Source organism: Staurois parvus, unplaced genomic scaffold (genome assembly GCF_062004578.1).
Source record: "Staurois parvus isolate SC_StPar_1 unplaced genomic scaffold, SC_StPar_1.0 ptg000610l, whole genome shotgun sequence".
Lineage (NCBI taxonomy): Eukaryota > Metazoa > Chordata > Amphibia > Anura > Ranidae > Staurois > Staurois parvus.
This window is the reverse complement of record NW_028318406.1, coordinates 563,040-580,268: the sequence shown is the minus strand read 5'-3', so window position 1 is coordinate 580,268 and position 17,229 is coordinate 563,040. Positions and strand designations below refer to the sequence as shown.

At 45.2% G+C, this 17,229-nt stretch overlaps 1 protein-coding gene across 3 annotated transcripts in view; it reads right to left on the bottom strand.

The window, feature by feature from the left end:
• Positions 1–4,362: 4,362 nt before the first annotated feature.
• Positions 4,363–17,229, bottom strand: part of ZFYVE19 (zinc finger FYVE-type containing 19) — a 50,836-nt gene continuing 37,969 nt past the window's right edge. For 2 of the 3 annotated variants that reach the window (XM_089693023.1, XM_089693024.1), the window contains 3 exons: positions 17,059–17,178; positions 5,325–5,472; positions 4,363–4,673 (listed from right to left, as the gene is read on the bottom strand). In XM_089693023.1, coding sequence (XP_089549149.1) covers positions 4,411–4,673; positions 5,325–5,472; positions 17,059–17,178 — 531 coding nt within the window. In that variant the 3' untranslated portion in view covers positions 4,363–4,410. Of the gene's footprint in view, positions 4,674–5,308; positions 5,473–17,058; positions 17,179–17,229 lie in introns of all 3 variants that reach the window. The other variant, XM_089693025.1, reaches the window with a different exon arrangement.

Sequence of the window (17,229 nt, the reverse complement as noted above, 5' to 3'; positions counted from 1 at the left end):
TTTCCCATATCTGTGGCTTTTTAAATTGCAGTTAGTGTCTGTGTGTAGTCAATAGTCAGGCTAGATACTGAGCCATGGGAAGCAGAAAAGAACTGTGAAAAGACCTGCGTAACAAGGTCATGGAATGTTATAAGGATGGAAAAGGATATGAAAAGATATTCAAAGCCTTGACTATGCCAGTTAGTACTGTTCAATCACGTAAGAAGTGGAAAATTTGGGGATCTCTTGATACCAGGCCAAGGTCAGGCAGACCAAGAAAGACTGCAGCCACCACTGCCAGAAGAATTGTTTGCGTGGTTGTTTCAAGGAGTACAAACTGTCAATACTTACACACAAATTGCTGCATGGTTGAGTTGTCAGAAAGAAGCCTTTATTGTTCCAATGCCACATAAAAAGGCAGATTTTATTATGCCCAACAACATTTTGACATGCCTCACAGCTTCTGGCACACTGTAATCTGGAGTGACGAGATCAAAATAGAGCTTTATAGACACAACCATAAGCGCCATGTTTGAAGAAGGTCAACAAGGCTTATAACGACAAGAATACCATCCCCACTGTGAAGCATGGTGGTGGCCCACTGATGTTTTGGGGGGTGTGAGTTCTAAGGGCACAAGGAATCTTGTGAAAATTTATGGCAAGATGCAGCATGTTATCAGAAAATACTGGCAGACAATTTGCATTCTTCTGCAGGAAAGCTGGGCATGGGATGCTCTTGGACTTTCCAGCACAACAATGACCCTAAGCACAAGGTTAAGTTGATCCTCTAGTGGTTGAAGCAAAAAAAGGTGAAGGTTCTGGAGTGGCCATCACAAACTCCTGACATGCATATCATCAAGCCACTCTGGGGAGATCTCAAACGGGCAGTTCATGCAAGACAGCCAAAGACACTGAATGACCTGGAGGAATTTTGCCAACATAATTGGGCAACTATACCATCTGCAAGAATTTGGGGCCTCATAGGCAACTATCACAAAAGACTGCACGCTGTCATTGGTCCTAAAGGGGGTAATACACAGTATTAGGAACTAAGGGTATACAGACTTTTGAACAGAGGTTATTTTATTTGTTGCCATGTTTTGTTTTTTGATTGTGCCATTCTGTATGACCTACAGTTGAATATGAATCCCATAAGAAATAAAAGAAAGGTGTTTTGTCTGCTCACTCATGTTTTCTTTAAAAATGGTACATACTAGTACCAATTCTCCAAAGGTATGCAAACTTTTGAGAACTTTATATGGATACTGGTTTACAGGTTCACAGTTAAATTGCTTGCTGATGGAGGAGATGCAAGTGAGAGAAACGGACACTTGGGACAAATTTACCACTTTGTGGTACATATGGATGCATTATTCTACCTTCCATAAATTAAAAAAACCTGCTTCTTCATTGATTTTCTCAGAGTCTGCTCTTGTTGGGAGCTCCTCCCTCAATGTTCTTGGGACTTAGACACCATCCTTTGGACATCTGTTCTGCTGACCCTGATGGCCTGCAATATTTAGCTCACATCCTTGGCAGGATAGTTTTTCTTTGTCACTTTACATAAGTTTATTCATAGCTCATAATTTGTCAGTCCGGATCCATTTCCCCTCTTTCCACCCCTCTTCTCTTTCTTCCCCTCCCTCATTTTTGTTTGGTCCTAATCCCCCTCTACTTCTCACTTGGTTCCCTGGTGGGCCCATAGCTTGTTTTTAATTGATGTACATGCCTGGCATGATTTTCTATCAAGGCCCCTGGGGACTCAGTTACACCCCAAGATGACTCTTCCAGATATCACCTTTGTTTGCCTACATTTACACACTTATACTGTGATATACTTCTCTATTGTAGAGTTGCTGTTCATTATCTACTCCCCCCCCCTTTTCTTTTTGTACTGTTCAGAAACTCAAATATATATTCAATGTAATTGCTGAGATCTAAAGACCAACTTTAAGATTAATCTGCTTTCTTACTGAATCATTACTATATATTTCCCCATAAAAAACGCTGCATGCATTTTGTGATTGGACACACTACTTTCCAAGATATGTAATCCTTTCCTGTGATATCATCACTATGTGCACATAATTTATCATCCTCTGGCACTGATGGGAGGATTCAACGCTGAAGCGCATGTCACTTGCTAGCTTCTCTTCCTCATACAATGAAAACTTAATTTCCTATGAGTACACAAAATATGACTGACTTAGAGGGTGAATTTATGGGTGTTCCTTGGGCAGTTCCCCATCATGTTATGGAATGCCCACCTGCCTACTGCAGAGAGGTAGTGATGAAGGAGGAAAGAGGGGCACACTGTATCACACACTACTGTGGTTACACAAACAGCTGATGAACTACAGAGGGGTGGTGAGGGGACCAGATGATTACAACACACAACTCTGACAAAGGTTCACTAATTACTGACAAAAATTGACTTTTTGCATGGAACTGGGCTTTAAAAATGTACGTGGTTAGACTATAATCACTAAGAATTTATTCTGAAACAGTAACTAACATTATCTAAGGTAATCAAGTTTACATATTAGTGTGTTGACAGACTATGGAGACTGTTGCTGCTTACCTGCTTCTAAAAATGCTAATAGCCGGGTTGCCATTCTAATTCTCTGCTTGAATACCTTATAAGTTATAGAAAAAAAAATTGTGAGCAGAAAGTTTTGGGTTTTTTTTACTTCAAAAGAGACATACTGGGGTTTATTTACTAAAGCTGGAGAGTCCAAAATCAGACTCCCTTCTGCATAGAAACCAATCAGCTTCCAGGTTTCATTGCCAAAGCTTCATTGAACAAGCTGAGGTTAGAAGCCGATTGGTTTCTATGCAGAAGGGAGTCTGATTTTGGACTCTCCAGCTTTAGTAAATAAACCCCACTATGTCTGTTCTGAAATAAAATCTTCTGGCCTGCAAACTTCTTTAGAATGTACACTAAGATGCCCATTACTGTACATTCTCAGCATGCTGAGATCAATTAACTCCTTTGCGCATGTGCAGAAGTTACATCACCATAGGCCGGCCAATCAAGATTGCGAAAGGTGCTGAGGCTGGAAGAAGACTAGGGAAAGATTTCACATGACAGCTCACAAATGTTGCATCGGCGGGAAGGGGGGTAAGTATGTGTATTAATCTTTGGCATTCTCCTTCTAAGCCAACAGGTGGAGCTTTATGCAACTTTTCCAGACACTCAGATTGCTTGTTGTTTACAGACCCCAATAGCTGATGCTGAATTTGATACACACACACAAATCATCAGAACAATTACTCTTCACAGTGACTTGTCCCTTTCAGAAAGCCTAATTCAAAAGTTTCAGTAAGGCAAAACAAAAGCACGAAGCATCTGCCATGCTTTAGCCGACTAGCAGACTCATAATGCTCTGGGAATCCTTTGTCATGTTTTAAATTTATGAATTGTATTTATAAAATGGATTAAAATATATAAACAACTAAAATACAGCTGACCCAAAACCATTATTGGTCCCTTACAGCTACAAAAAAAAGAGAGATCACTGACTAACAATGGCAATCCTCTAACATAAGGCAAGTTTGAGGCATGACATCCAGATGCTTATTTTCAGAAGGAAAAAAAAAAGCAATGGAAGCCACTGTATTTCTCTCAGCACATATTATTTACTACAATATAAGCATAGAGCTCCTAGTCCTCCCATCTTGAAATCAATCTAGGTTGATCCCAGTTACTAGGCCCCATACTTATACAGTATACCTAGCCTTGGCATAATTCTGAAACAGCAGAGAAGTGTTCAGTAAGTAATCCTGATACACACATTATCAATTTTAACCAAATTGACCCATACTAAAGTGTTCATATCTCCAGATTTTGAATTAATTTTCAAGCCTTTCTTTATGCCACAATACTTTAACTTGAGTGTCTTTTTATAGAGACCATCAATTTCAACAAAACGTTTGACACAAGACTATATGTGCATTTGACATACAGTATCTCATGCATATTACTTACCTGTAAAAGCCCCCTTATGTAAACCTTATAACTGACCGAAGACTAATGCAGAGCTCTACCATCCTGGATGTGATGCGAGCAACCACAACAGATTCCGAGCTGTAACTCAATTGACACTATATAGTATTCCCCTTCACTCCTCGCCCAGCAGCTAAATCAAAAATTATGTAGAGAAGTGAAGAGAGCAACAAAGTAGCTGGGTCAGCATAGAGAGCAATTAGACACTCCCGGAAAAGAAAATGGCTGAGACATGCAAAGAGGGACAAGGCTGTTCTAGAGAATACACCTTCCTAGAGTAGTCAAATTTTCTAGCAAGTTCAAAGGCACTTTGCAAACGAATAAAAAATAATTTATGGAAAGGAAAAATGCTGCAGGTAAGCATTTGAAATATATGATTTTTGTGTGCTTTTACCAACAATTTTTAATTTGACAACAGGATTTGTTTAAAGGATGGGAATTATTCCAAAAAAGAAAGAAAAGTTACAATGAAACAAGAAATAAATACATATGTGAACATTTTGCAGGCTACAGACACGCAGAACAATATAAGGAACAGAAGGCACATGCTGTACATCTGTAGAAAACCTCTCAGAAAGCACAGGTGAAGTCCTGGAAACATAAATAATACTATCTCCCTTTTTTCTTCTGTGGTGGGCGATATATGGATGTCTGATGCTCCTTCTTGTCAAACTTGTCATGTCCCTCCCTAAAACAGCAGTAAAATGAATAATGAAGGTTACTTGCCTGATAAAAATTTAAAACATTATCAACACTAATATGGAATAAAAAAAAAACTATTAAGGGCTCATTCACATGGACACACTGATCAGTACAACCATGCAGAGGGCCATGTTTAATCAGCCAGGAGGCACAGGTGGTCTATGCAGCAAGCCTGTTAAAATCATTGACAGGCTGACAGTTGCTCAGATATTCACTGAACTTCAAGCACATTCCTAAGTGTGCATCCATGGAGGACCAATGTACAACTCTGAACACAGGCAGACTGTGCTGAGAGTCGTGCATTGGTCCAACACTGATGTACACTCAGAAGTGCCTGAAGATCAGTGAAGATCTGAGCGAATGTCAGCCTGTGACAACAGGCTGGTTGCATGCAACTGTATAGACCATCTGTCCCTCCTAGGTCGATAAACATGCCCCTCTACAAGGCTGTACTGATGAAGACACCTGTGTTAATGAGTCCTAATCGTGAAGAAGGGAATAGTGGCTTCAGTAGCCAAGGCCATAAATCAGAATTTGACATTTTCTTTTTAACAATAGCATTACAGAATGTGGCATTTCCAGTAAACAAAACTTGAATGGTGATAGTGGATAGAAGAGTACCTGAAACATCTCTTACAATAGAGATCATCATCACAACCGTGGCAGCGCAGGACGGCATCCTCATTACAGATACAGCACCAGGGCAGCTCTTCCTCATCGCTATCTGCTACTTGTGCTTTTACAACTGTGGGTCTAGCAGGTTGATTCTGTGCAGGTCGTTTAGGCTGAAAAATGATTATGAAAAATGAATAACACAAAACACACATCTAAAATGGTGCAAAGGTCTACAAAATGATGACAAATGAAACAGACTGAACCAATAAGCACAAACGTCTCCCAGGACCACACACCAATGTAGTGAAATCACAAAACATAAAAGGCCTCTATGATTAAGCCCCTATATGGATGAAATGTATTAGAGGGGGTTTCCTGATGGGTGGAGAGCCAGCTGAAGCCATTTTGTGTTCATTTGTTTTGTGATTAATTTTATTTGGTGTGTGGTCTTGTGAAACAATTGTGGCTATATGAAGGGGCTTGATGTGTTCTTATCAGTGACCCAGCACTCAGCTGAATCAGCTGCTGTATCTGATTGGTACATGTGAATAGTCCCGTCATTTATTCTGTTTCTGTGAGGCTGTGCCAATAACTACAAAACAGAAAGGGACCGTCTGCACACCAAAATCTCTAGAGTGATAAAACTTTATTGTTCAGGACATATACAAAGCAATGCCCCTGCCTGGGACCTCCCTCTCTTATGGATTTCACCCAAAATTCACCTTAAAACAAACATTTAATTATATTGCAGCATACCAATTCTTAAATGTGATGACTGTGTTAGTTTTCTTTTTAGGCTTTCTTTCCTTTATCTTCATCTGGTTATCTAGTCAGTAAATCTGTTGTTTTTCAACAGAACAAGCTGTCCTGCAGATTTAGCAGTTTATGATGTTAAGACAAACCCTGTAACACTGACAGGGGTGCTGAGCTATTTATTAATGTAAAACCTTTATTCCCTCCCCCCCCCCCAAAAAAAAAAAAAAACAACTGGTACTGTAACTGCAGTGTTGGCTAGAGTTTGGCTTCAATTTGTAACTGTATCTAAATCTGCTAGTACATCTAACACGCCTCTCCCCAGATTAACAATGCTGCTACTCAAATGTGTCTCTGATCCTTCATCAACCAGAGTGTAGGCACACTAAGTCAGGAAATGTTTAAAGCCGGCCACAGACGGAGCGTTTTTCTTTCCTGCAACGACTGGAAAAACCGCTTGATTCCCCCTTCAACACGAATAGTGTTGATGGGGGAATCCCTCCCGTGGAGCCATTGTGTTCTCCTGGTGGGGGTGGGGTGGGGGCGGAGCCATCCCTGCCGGAAGAACACACTGATTACTGCTAGTGGCTATGATAGCTGCTAGCAATAATTGCATGTAAAATCAGACAGGATGGCTGTACCCAAATTGATTGATCGATCATTCAGCCTGCCCATACATGGATCAAACTGTCTATGACTGGCTTTAGTGACCAGATCACCAGGTGAAAACAGCAGGAAAAAAGGCCTAAAAAAAGAAAAATAATAAATTGCAATATATCACATTTTTGGTTTTGGCTTTAATATCGCTTTCATCATACTAATAGCCAACTCTAGTCTTCTGGAAAGAAAAAAACAACTGCCACTGTATCAGATTATCAGCTTGAATTGTCTGTTGCTCATAATAACTAAGCCAAATCTTAGCTAGATTTTCCAGTGCAGACAGGAAAGTGAAACTAGATAGTCAATAAAAGCAGTATGAAACGCAAAACCAAAAATGTAATATATTACAGTTTACTAATACTTAGAAGTGGTGGCTGCATTGGTTTTCTTTTTTTAGGCTTTTTGTATTTCAATGGTTTTTATTAATTTTAAACAGTATAAAACAGAGGCAACAGAGGCAACAAAACACGCCCACGCAGGGGCTATCAATTGCACCGATAGAAAATGCATAATAGAGCAGACAACGCTCTAATTCCAATAAGGCAAAACGTATGCCCGCGCAGGGGCTATCAATGGCACATAGGTTACAATAACATCAGTGAAACTCAGATTATCGCACCTAAAGACAGCTGTCCACTGTCACATCAAAACAAACAGAAAAGGAAAGAAGAAAAGCAGAGAAGAAAGAAAGAGAAAAAAGAAAAAAAAACAAAAAAAAAAAACAAAACAAAAAAAAACACACACCAAAGAGCAAGGGTCCATGAGCGCCAATACAAAACTCCTTCACCTCCCTACACTGGCAGGGGGGAGCGTGGGAAAGGCATATTGCAACCACGGCTCCCATATTGTCAAAAATTTATGTTGAGAGTCGTTGCATATACTCGACATCTGTTCATTGAGCATCATAGTAGTCATACGATCCCGCACCCCCTGAAAAAGTACAAACGGACTCTTCCAGGCCTGGGCAATTGTCCTAGTGGCCGATAAAAACAAATAGGAAGCCAACCGCTGCTGACGAGCCAAGAGGCCCGGTATGGGGCAATGAAGCAAAGCATACCGAGCATCACGGCGTATGGAGAGATGAAACAAAGTGAAAAGGAGGCCAAACACACGAGACCAAAAACGAACCAACCTCGGGCATGACCACCAGATATGCAGTACATCGCCACGATGGCCACAACCCCGAAAACATCGATCACTACAGGCAGGGTTAGCCTGGGCCAAACGAGCCGGCACCCAATACCAACGAAACAATACCTTATAGGCTGCTTCCAGCGTGGTCGTATTAAACGAACATTTAGCTATGAGTGACCAGGCTTTATGCCAGTCCTCCGGATCCACAGCCACTCCCAGGTCGCGTTCCCACTGAACTACATATGAAAGAGAAGTGTGCGACGAGCATCTGTTCAAGGCTGCGTAAAGAAGGGAGATAAGGCCCGGGGCGCCCGGACGCTGTTGGCAAAGCCGTTCAAAGGCAGATTTCTGATATGGGAAAGCAGAAGTGGCCCTCAGCGAGAGCAGCCAGTGCCGCAATTGAAGGTACCGAAAAAATTCCGCTGGGGGAACATCCCGAGACTCCCGGAGGACATTCCAGGTGGGAAAGGACCGAAAAATCAAAAAGTGTTGCACCTGTGAGAAACCATGAGCCACCCACCAAGAAAATGCCCTCGGGTGATCTAGACCCGGCGGGAAAAGAGGATTATTAACGATTGGAAGCAAGGGCAAGAAAGGCGACATCAGACCACTGGAGTAACGTACCGAGTCCCAGACTCGTAGGCCATGGAGCAACATCGGACTCAGCACCGTAGGGCGCAGGGCAGGGGGAAGCCATAGAAGTGTCGATAGTGCGATAGGGGCACAATTAGGTAGTTCCAGCAGGACCCAGAGAGGAACGTCGGAGGAAGCGTGCAACATAGACAGCGGGGCAATTTGGCTCGCCTGATAATACTTAGTTACATTGGGTACCCCAAGACCACCTTGGAGTCTATGAGCAAAGAGCGTATTTCTAGAAACTCTGGGATGCTTATTGGCCCAGATAAAACGCATAAACTTCGCCTGAAGCAACCGAAGAAAATGAGGGGGAACCCGCACTGGGAGGGTGCGAAAATAATATAACAATTTCGGCAAGATGGTCATTTTCACTGAGTGAACCCGTCCTATCCAAGACAGGTGCGGAAATTGCCAGGAATGCATAAGAGAAGATAAGGAGCTAAGCAAAGGATAATAATTTGCAGCAAAAAGGGAGTCATAGGTGGGGGTCAAGCGAATGCCCAAGTATTCAAGAGAAGAGGAAGCCCACCGGTAAGGGAAATGGGATTGTAGGCGTGAAACCAAATCTGAAGCCAAAGTAATATTGAGAGCAACGGTTTTATCCAAATTAATACGTAGACCCGAGATCAAGGAAAAGCGCTCAAGAACCCGTTGCAAATTAGGAAGCGTCGTCAGAGGATTAGTAAGGGTCAAGAGGGCATCGTCCGCAAAGAGGCTCAGCTTAAACTCCTGTCCCGCGTATGGAACCCCCGATACATTGCAGTCGGTCCGGAGCGCTAAAGCCAGTGGCTCAAGCGCCAGGACAAAGAGTGCCGGGGACAGTGGGCAGCCCTGCCTCGTCCCTCGCCCAACAGGAAAGGGATCCGAGAAATATCCAGCGTATTTAACGGAAGCCGAAGGAAAGGAATACAAGGCTTGAATCCATGAGAGAATAGAATCCCCAAAACCCCAGCGAGACAGCACAAACCGCAGATATTCCCAGGATAGAGAATCAAAAGCTTTATATATGTCCAAGGACAGTAAGAATCCTGGGATTTTCCGTTGTTGCAGAAAATGTATAAGATGGACCACCTTACGGACGTTATCACCCGCCTGCCTCCCGGGGACGAACCCTACTTGGTCCCTGTGGACCAGGCTACACAAATATTTATTGATGCGAAAACTAAGGATCTTGCCCAATATTTTCAAGTCTTCATTAAGAAGAGAGATGGGCCGGAAGGCTTGCGGTTCCTGGACATCATCGGTCGTCTTAGGAATCATAGAGATATGTGCCCTAAGTGCGTCCGGAGAGGGCAAGGAGCCCTGTCGTAACTCATTAAAGTAGGCAGCTAAAAAGGGTGCCAAAAGGGCTGAGAATTTTTTATAATAGAGACCGGAGAAGCCGTCTGGACCTGGGGCCGTGGTGGACCGTAAAGATTTGATTGCTTGTAGCACTTCCGGTACGGTGACACCTGCGTTGAGGGCCGCCTGTGCTGCCTCGGTTAATCCAGGAAGATGGAGGTCCTGAAAGAATGCCTCTGCCTGGGCCACAGGGAAGGGATCTGGGGCAGCATAGAGGCGCGAAAGGAAGTCCGAGAATCGGGAAACAATCTGCTGGGGATTAGAAGTACAGCCACCCGTGGAAAGTCGAAGCCGAATCGGTTTATGGGGTTTCCCCACAGAATTTAGTTTCCTGGCTAGCATGGGACCGGGCTTATTAGCACACGAATAGAATTTATGTTTGGTCCAACGCAAGGCCCGTTCCGCCTCCGAAGAGGCAAGGAGGTCCAATTCTGTCGCCAGAGCGTCCCGAGCGCGTTTATGGGCCACGGATGGAGATGACTTCCAACGCGCATCCGCAGAGGCCAGGAGAGAATGAAGCTCCGAGAGTCGACGTTCCCGCTCCCGCTTCCGGATCGCAGCCAGCTGTATAACATGACCCCGCACCGTGGCCTTATGCGCTTCCCATAGGGGCACTGCTGAAGAGACCGATCCCGAGTTTTCCGTAAAGTATGTCCGTAAGAAGAATTCTATTTCTTGGCAGGTAGCCTGAGTGGTCAGTAAAGAGTCATTGATGCGCCAATGAAAAGGGCGTCGTTCTGACCCAGAAAGAGCAAGGAGGAGTACCAAAGGATCATGGTCTGACCAGGGTGAGGAGGGAATAGTTATCCGCCGGACCGAGGGGAGTTGCTGGACCTGCATGAATATATGATCAATTCTACAAAAACTGTCATGAGGGTTAGAATAGAACGTAAAGTCGCGTTCAGTTGGATGAAGTTCCCTCCAGACGTCCGCTAACCCCGCTGTCCGCAAAAGAGAGCGCATACGTGCCTCCAGCACCAAGTCATGAGAGGGGGTCGCTCCTTGTGCGTAGCGCCTATCCAGTGTGGAATCCAAGGTAACATTCGAATCCCCCATAACAAGAAGAAGACCCTTAGAGTGTCGAGAAATAATGGTGCAAAGATGTGAAAAGAATTTATGCTGGAAACGGTTAGGCGCGTAGTAAGAGACAAAGGTAACCTCCTGGTCCCAGAGGGTGCCTTGCAGAAGCAAATACCTGCCCGTGGGGTCCGCTATATTCCGAGCACAGACAAAGGGGAGATTGCGTTTAAAAGCTATCAGAACACCCCGACGCTTCTCAGGAGCCGAGGCCGTGTAAAAGATGGGATAGTGAGGTGAAAGATAACGCGGAGCGGAGGACTGAGAAAACCTGGTCTCCTGTAGACATACCACATCAATTTGTTGTGACTTGAGATGATGAAAAACTTTAGCCCGCTTCTGAGGCGAATTGAAGCCTTGAACATTATGTGAATATATTTTCAAAAGGGGTGAGGCCATGGCGGTATCAACGCAACACGCTCAGCAGAAAAAAGCCCAAAGCAGCCAGCAATTTCCACTCCCAATGGCGATCGGACCATGGCGTCCCGGAACCCTGCAGAAAACAAAAACAAAAAAAAACAGAGAAAAAGAGAAGAACAAAGAAAGAAAAAAGGAAAAAGACACAAAAAGTATACACAACAGTGCAATCGTGTCACACCAATGGTGACGTGCATCCTACACATGAAGGATACAGTTAGGGGTAACTCTACCACCGGACAAATGGCTGCAAATGGAAACATCAAAACAGAAGCCATCAGGGGGCAAAAAGGCAATGTACATAATAGAATATAGTAAATCTTAATAAACTAAAAGTCCCAGGAGCAGGAACCTCCGCGACAACCTCCCCATAGAAACCCGGAGAACCACAGGGGCCAACCCCCCTCCACCCAACCAGGCCCACCGGGTCAACCTCCCACCCCGGAGCCCAAGGGAACCATCACCCAATGCCACAAACGTAGACCCAAGCACCATCACATGGACCCAAAACAGGCTGCGGCAGCAAAAAGTCCCGATTCCTAAGTCCAGGCAGAGACCCCCCCCAACCCGGGATGAAACCCAAAAGGGCAAGCCGGAGCAGTCTCAACCTAGAATGTTGACAAACCGGGGAGGCCCTAAGGGCCAAACTCACGATCTCGTCAGGGTAGTCCCTCGGTGAGACAATATGTGGGAGTTCCAAGGCGCATCTTCAGCCTGGAGAAGAACAGGAAGGACTTGATCGCGAAGGGGTCTGAGGGAGAGCCCCCCTCCTGGTGGACGACCGCTCCCAGATGCGGCCCAGAGCGGGCGGCCTTGCCGAGGATCCAGATGAATGAGCCGGGCTCCGATCAGCAGCTTCCGGCGAGAGAAGATGTAGAGATTCCAAGAGAGAATGGGCCTCCTCCGGCGTAGCCACAGAATGACTGCGGCCCTGGTAGGTGAAGGTGAGGCGGAACGGAAAGCCCCAAGCATATTTAATTCTGTGTTTCACCAGGACCGAAGTGAAGGGCTTCAACTGGCGTCGCTTCTGGAGAGTGGTCTGAGAGAGGTCTGCGAAAAGCTGGTAGCGGTGCCCCTGGAAGCTAAGATCAGGGTTATTTCTGGCCGCCAAGAGGATAGTTTCCTTAGTGCGGTAATAAGTAAACTTGATGATAATGTCCCTCGGGGGCCCATCCGGTCGTCTGGGGCCCAAAGAACGATGTATGCGGTCAAATTCGAGCCGGTCAATGGGAATAGCGGGTGTCAGCTCCTGAAACAGAGCAGTAGCAGTGGAGGTAAGATCCGTGACCATTTCCGGAATACCCCTTAACCGCAAATTGCCACGGCGGGAACGGTTTTCGAAATCCTCAAGCCGCAGTAGTGCGTCCGCCAATTCCTTCTTAAGGTCGCACAGGTCCTGTTCGTGATTTTCAATGACCGTGGCAGCAGCGTCCATTTTATCTTCGAGATCATTCGTCCGATTGCCCAAATCCCGAATTTCCCGCGAAAGACGGTCGGCCAGCTTGGAGGTAGCGGAGGACAATTCTGATTGCAACATAGTTTTAAAGCGGCGCAGGAGCTCGGCATCCCGCAGGGATGGAATGTGCGACTGCCGGGATGGCTCGGGATCCAGGTCCTCCCCACTGCCAGGATCCATCTCACCTGCAGGTAGTGATGGCAGGGGACCCAAACTTGCAGCCAGGGCTTCAGCTGTTGTCCCGGGCGAAAACCGCAAATCCGCGGCCGGGGTCCTGGAAGCCTCCGGCGGCCGGCCCAAAATCGAGGCCGCGGCTTCACCCGCGATCTCCGGCGGGTAGGCCGCAACCTCCCGAACGGTCCGTCGGACACTGGAGGTGCGGGCAGCCGGGGTTTTTTTCCCCATCAGGGTGCTAGAAGGACAGGGGGACAGGTAGGAAGCGGAGGGACCCCCCCTGAGGGTCAGAAATCGGCCGATTTGTCCGGTGGCCGAGACAGTGAATTAATAGGCAGCCATCCTGGCTGCTGCTCACGAGCGCCCCCCTTTTTAGGCTTTTTTACCTCGGTTTTCAACTTGTGATCTGGCCATTAACACACCTCCTGTGTTAGAGTGCCCCCATTCTGGATGAAGGGGCACAGCAGACAGCAGCATTGTTAATCTGATAAAGAAGGGGGGGTTGTTATATGGACTAGAAGATTTAGATACACTAACAAACTGAAGCCAAACTCACACTGCAGTTACAAAAGCAGTTACAGCAACAGTTTTTTTTTCCTTTTGGGATGAAGGTTTTACATGAATAAATAAAAGCTGATCATTGATTGCACCGCTGTCAGTAGTAAATGGTTTGTCAAAACCAAACACTCTAACTGCTACATTTGCAAGAGAGCTTGTTCTTTTGAAAAACAGACTAAGTGACCAGATCACTAGATGAAAATAAAGGAAAAAAGCCTAAGGAAAAAAGCTGCAATATAATGAATGTTTGTTTTTGAGTTTAATACTGCTTTAATTGTTATGTATAAGGGAAACACAGGCGGTTCTATCTTTAGGCACTAGAATCATTTTTAGTTATAGATCTCTGACATGCCTTCTGGATCCTTGTATAATGGAGGGGAATGCAGGTCGGTGGTGGAGGTGGAGGTTGGGTGTGTGTGCGTAGCTAGAGTGTAAATGAGGAATTTAGGAGTGTGTCTATAAATGTGTCCATCATTCAGGTTATAGCACATCATGTGCCAGTAAACCAAACTCAACTAGATTATTGTTGAAAACATTTCACTGCTTTTGCAAGTGTCTTGGAGGAAATTTTCCCTTATGGGTAGTCTAATCTCCATACTTTATTTAATATTATGTCATGCACATGAGCCTGTTGTTACCCAGAATGACATAACCTGCTCCCATTCACATCCAAACTCCTCGAGCGCCTAGTCTACACCCGCCAAAGCTCTCACCTCAACGACAACAACCTCCTCGATCCCCTACAGTCCAGCTTCCGTCCCCTACACTCCACCGAAACTTCCTTACTCAAACTCTCCAACGACCTGCTAACCGCCAAAGCTAATGGCCACTATTCAGTGCTCCTACTCCTTGACCTCTCCGCGGCCTTCGACACAGTCGACCACCCCCTCCTCCTCAAAAAACTAGACTCCCTCAGCCTCAGAGATTCTGCTCTCTCCTGGCTCTCATCCTACCTGTCACAACGCTCTTTCAGCATTACCTATAATGCTACCACCTCCCCCTCACTCCCCCTCTCTGTTGGGGTCCCTCAAGGCTCCGTCCTCGGGCCCCTTCTCTTCTCCATCTACACCTCCTCCCTTGGCCAATTCATACACTCTCACGGCTTCAACTGCCACCTATATGCCGACGACACACAAATCTATCTCTCAACCCCCCACCTCACCCCCTCAGTCTCCGCCCGAATCACACACCTACTGAGTGACATATCAGACTGGATGTCGCTCCACTTCCTTAAACTGAACCTCTCCAAAACCGAGTTTCTTGTCTTCCCCCCAGCCCGGACCCCACCCCCCATTAACTTCTCTATCATGTCCAATCAACGCCACCATCAAACCCGCCCCGCAGGCTAGAGTACTTGGTGTCATTCTGGACTCCAACCTATCCTTCCAGCCCCAAGTCCAATCTTTAACAAACTCATGCTGACTCCACCTCCGCAACATCGCCAAAATCTGCACGTTCCTAACCCCAGAAAACACTAAACAGCTCATCCACTCCCTCATCATATCACGACTCGACTACTGCAACTCCCTCCTCACTGGCCTGCCTCGCCGCTGGCTATCCCCGCTTCAGTCGATCCTGAATACGGCTGCCAGACTCATTCACCTTTCCAACCGCTCCATCTCCGCCACCCCCCTCTGCCAATCCCTCCACTGGCTTCCGATTGTGTAACGGATCAAATTCAAAATCCTAACACTGACATACAAAGCTGTCCACCATACTGCTCCGAACTACATCACCGACCTAATATCCAAGTACCACCCAGCACGCACACTCCGCTCCTCACAAGACCTTCTTCTCTCTAGTTCTCTGGTCTCCTCCTCCCATGCCCGTCTCCAGGACTTCTCCAGGGTGTCACCCATCCTCTGGAACTCCCTGCCCCAACCCATCAGATTATCACCTACTCTCTTCTCCTTTAGGCGCACCCTGAAAACCCATCTCTTCAGGGAAGCCTACCCCACCCCCTGCTAACTTGCCGATGACCTTCACTCTTCCTACCACTCCATCCCCCACAGCTTTCTCCTCCTGTGCCACCATCCCCTCCCTCCTAGATTGTAAGCTCAAAAGAGGAGGGCCCTCAATCCCCTCATGTTTTGCATATTGTTACTGTTCTGTCCCCCTTTGTAATGTACAGCGCTGAGCGAACTATTGGCGATTTATAAATACTGTATAATAATAATAACCGAGGTGTGAAACAATTTAGGAGATTTTATTTCTGCTAGAGATTACACAAAATGATGAATAGCACTTGTATATGAAGCAAAAATATAATCCACCAATACTATAAATTAAAAATATGAAAACCAGAGGACATTTGTAACATTGTGTGCTATTTATAACAAAGGTGCCTGCATTTAAGGCAATGGGGCTAATTTACTAAAACTGGAGAGTGCATCATCTGGTGCAGCATGGTATCCAATCAGCTTCTAACTCCAGCTTGTTCAATGAAAGCTGACCCAGATTTTGCACTCTCCAGGTTTAGTAAATAAACCCCAATGTCTATTGATAATGAGAAACCACTGCATAGGACACTCCCTGCAGCCACTTCTGTTACAGATCGCCATCCAGTGGCCAAAAGTAATATTGCACCAATGAAAGGAAACCTATACTGAAAGAAACGAAGTCTGCCATCACTGACCTCTTTCTGAATTACCTGACTTTCCCATGTTTCATTACTTTTTCAATCACTGAAGCAAAGGACCTAGCACTTCAGAAAGAGAGCAATGGCAGCCTTTATACTGTATTTCTCTCATGCCAGACTTGATGAAAACAGAACATATTCTAAGCAGAGGGAAGCTAGAAAGACAAAACTACAAAGCTTCAGGGTATTATTGAAGAATAAAGTGTAACTACAGCAAAAAAACAAAAAAAAACAAAAATACATATGCTTTACGTATCAATTCCCTATTGTTTCATTAAACTTCTGTGTAAATTTGGTCCCCATAAATACCTTAGAATTGTTCCAGAGATCCTCATCTGCATTTATTTGCTTTCTGCCTGTGTCTACAAATCATTCTGCTCTCCCACCCATTTAGATGCACTGAGAGCAGAGACTACAAGTGTAAGTTATGATCAAGGATGAGCTCGGGCACATTCGGATAATAGTCCAAACCCATGTGAGACAGCCTGCCAGGAGGCTGTCATTGTACTGGTTGCACTGAGCCAATCATAAGCGGCCAAAGTGTTCCCCACCGCCATATGCATACACTCCCTTTATATGTATCTCAAATCATCAAAACAAAGAAAAGAGGGCCAGACCAAATCAGGGCAAGATAATCTTTTTTGTTCTTCTAAAAGGTCTAAGAAATAGCCCCTGTTGGAGAGCAAGTTTTGAAACTTCGGGCTTTGAGCTCATTTGGTTCTAGGCTGTTAACAGCTTTAAAATGAACCCCTGGGTTGGGGGCAAACACAGCCCATGATGACAGGTATGCACACTATATACATTTTTCTTATCGGCAAAATGCTGATAGGGCTATTTTTGGCTGATATGTTTCAGAGCCCGAAATTTCAGTGCATCCTTAGTAGTCGTGACTTTAGTACATTTAAAACATACCATTTGGGATGAAGGAAGTTTCTTTGCTACTGGAACACTTCTCTTGGTATCTTCCATTCTACCATGTTCAGGGGGAATATTGTAGCCACTTGCCTCATCCAGAGCAGTTTCTTCAGCCAGCTGTAAACATGCAAATAAAAAAAGTATCACGGACAGTACTCAATTGTTTCT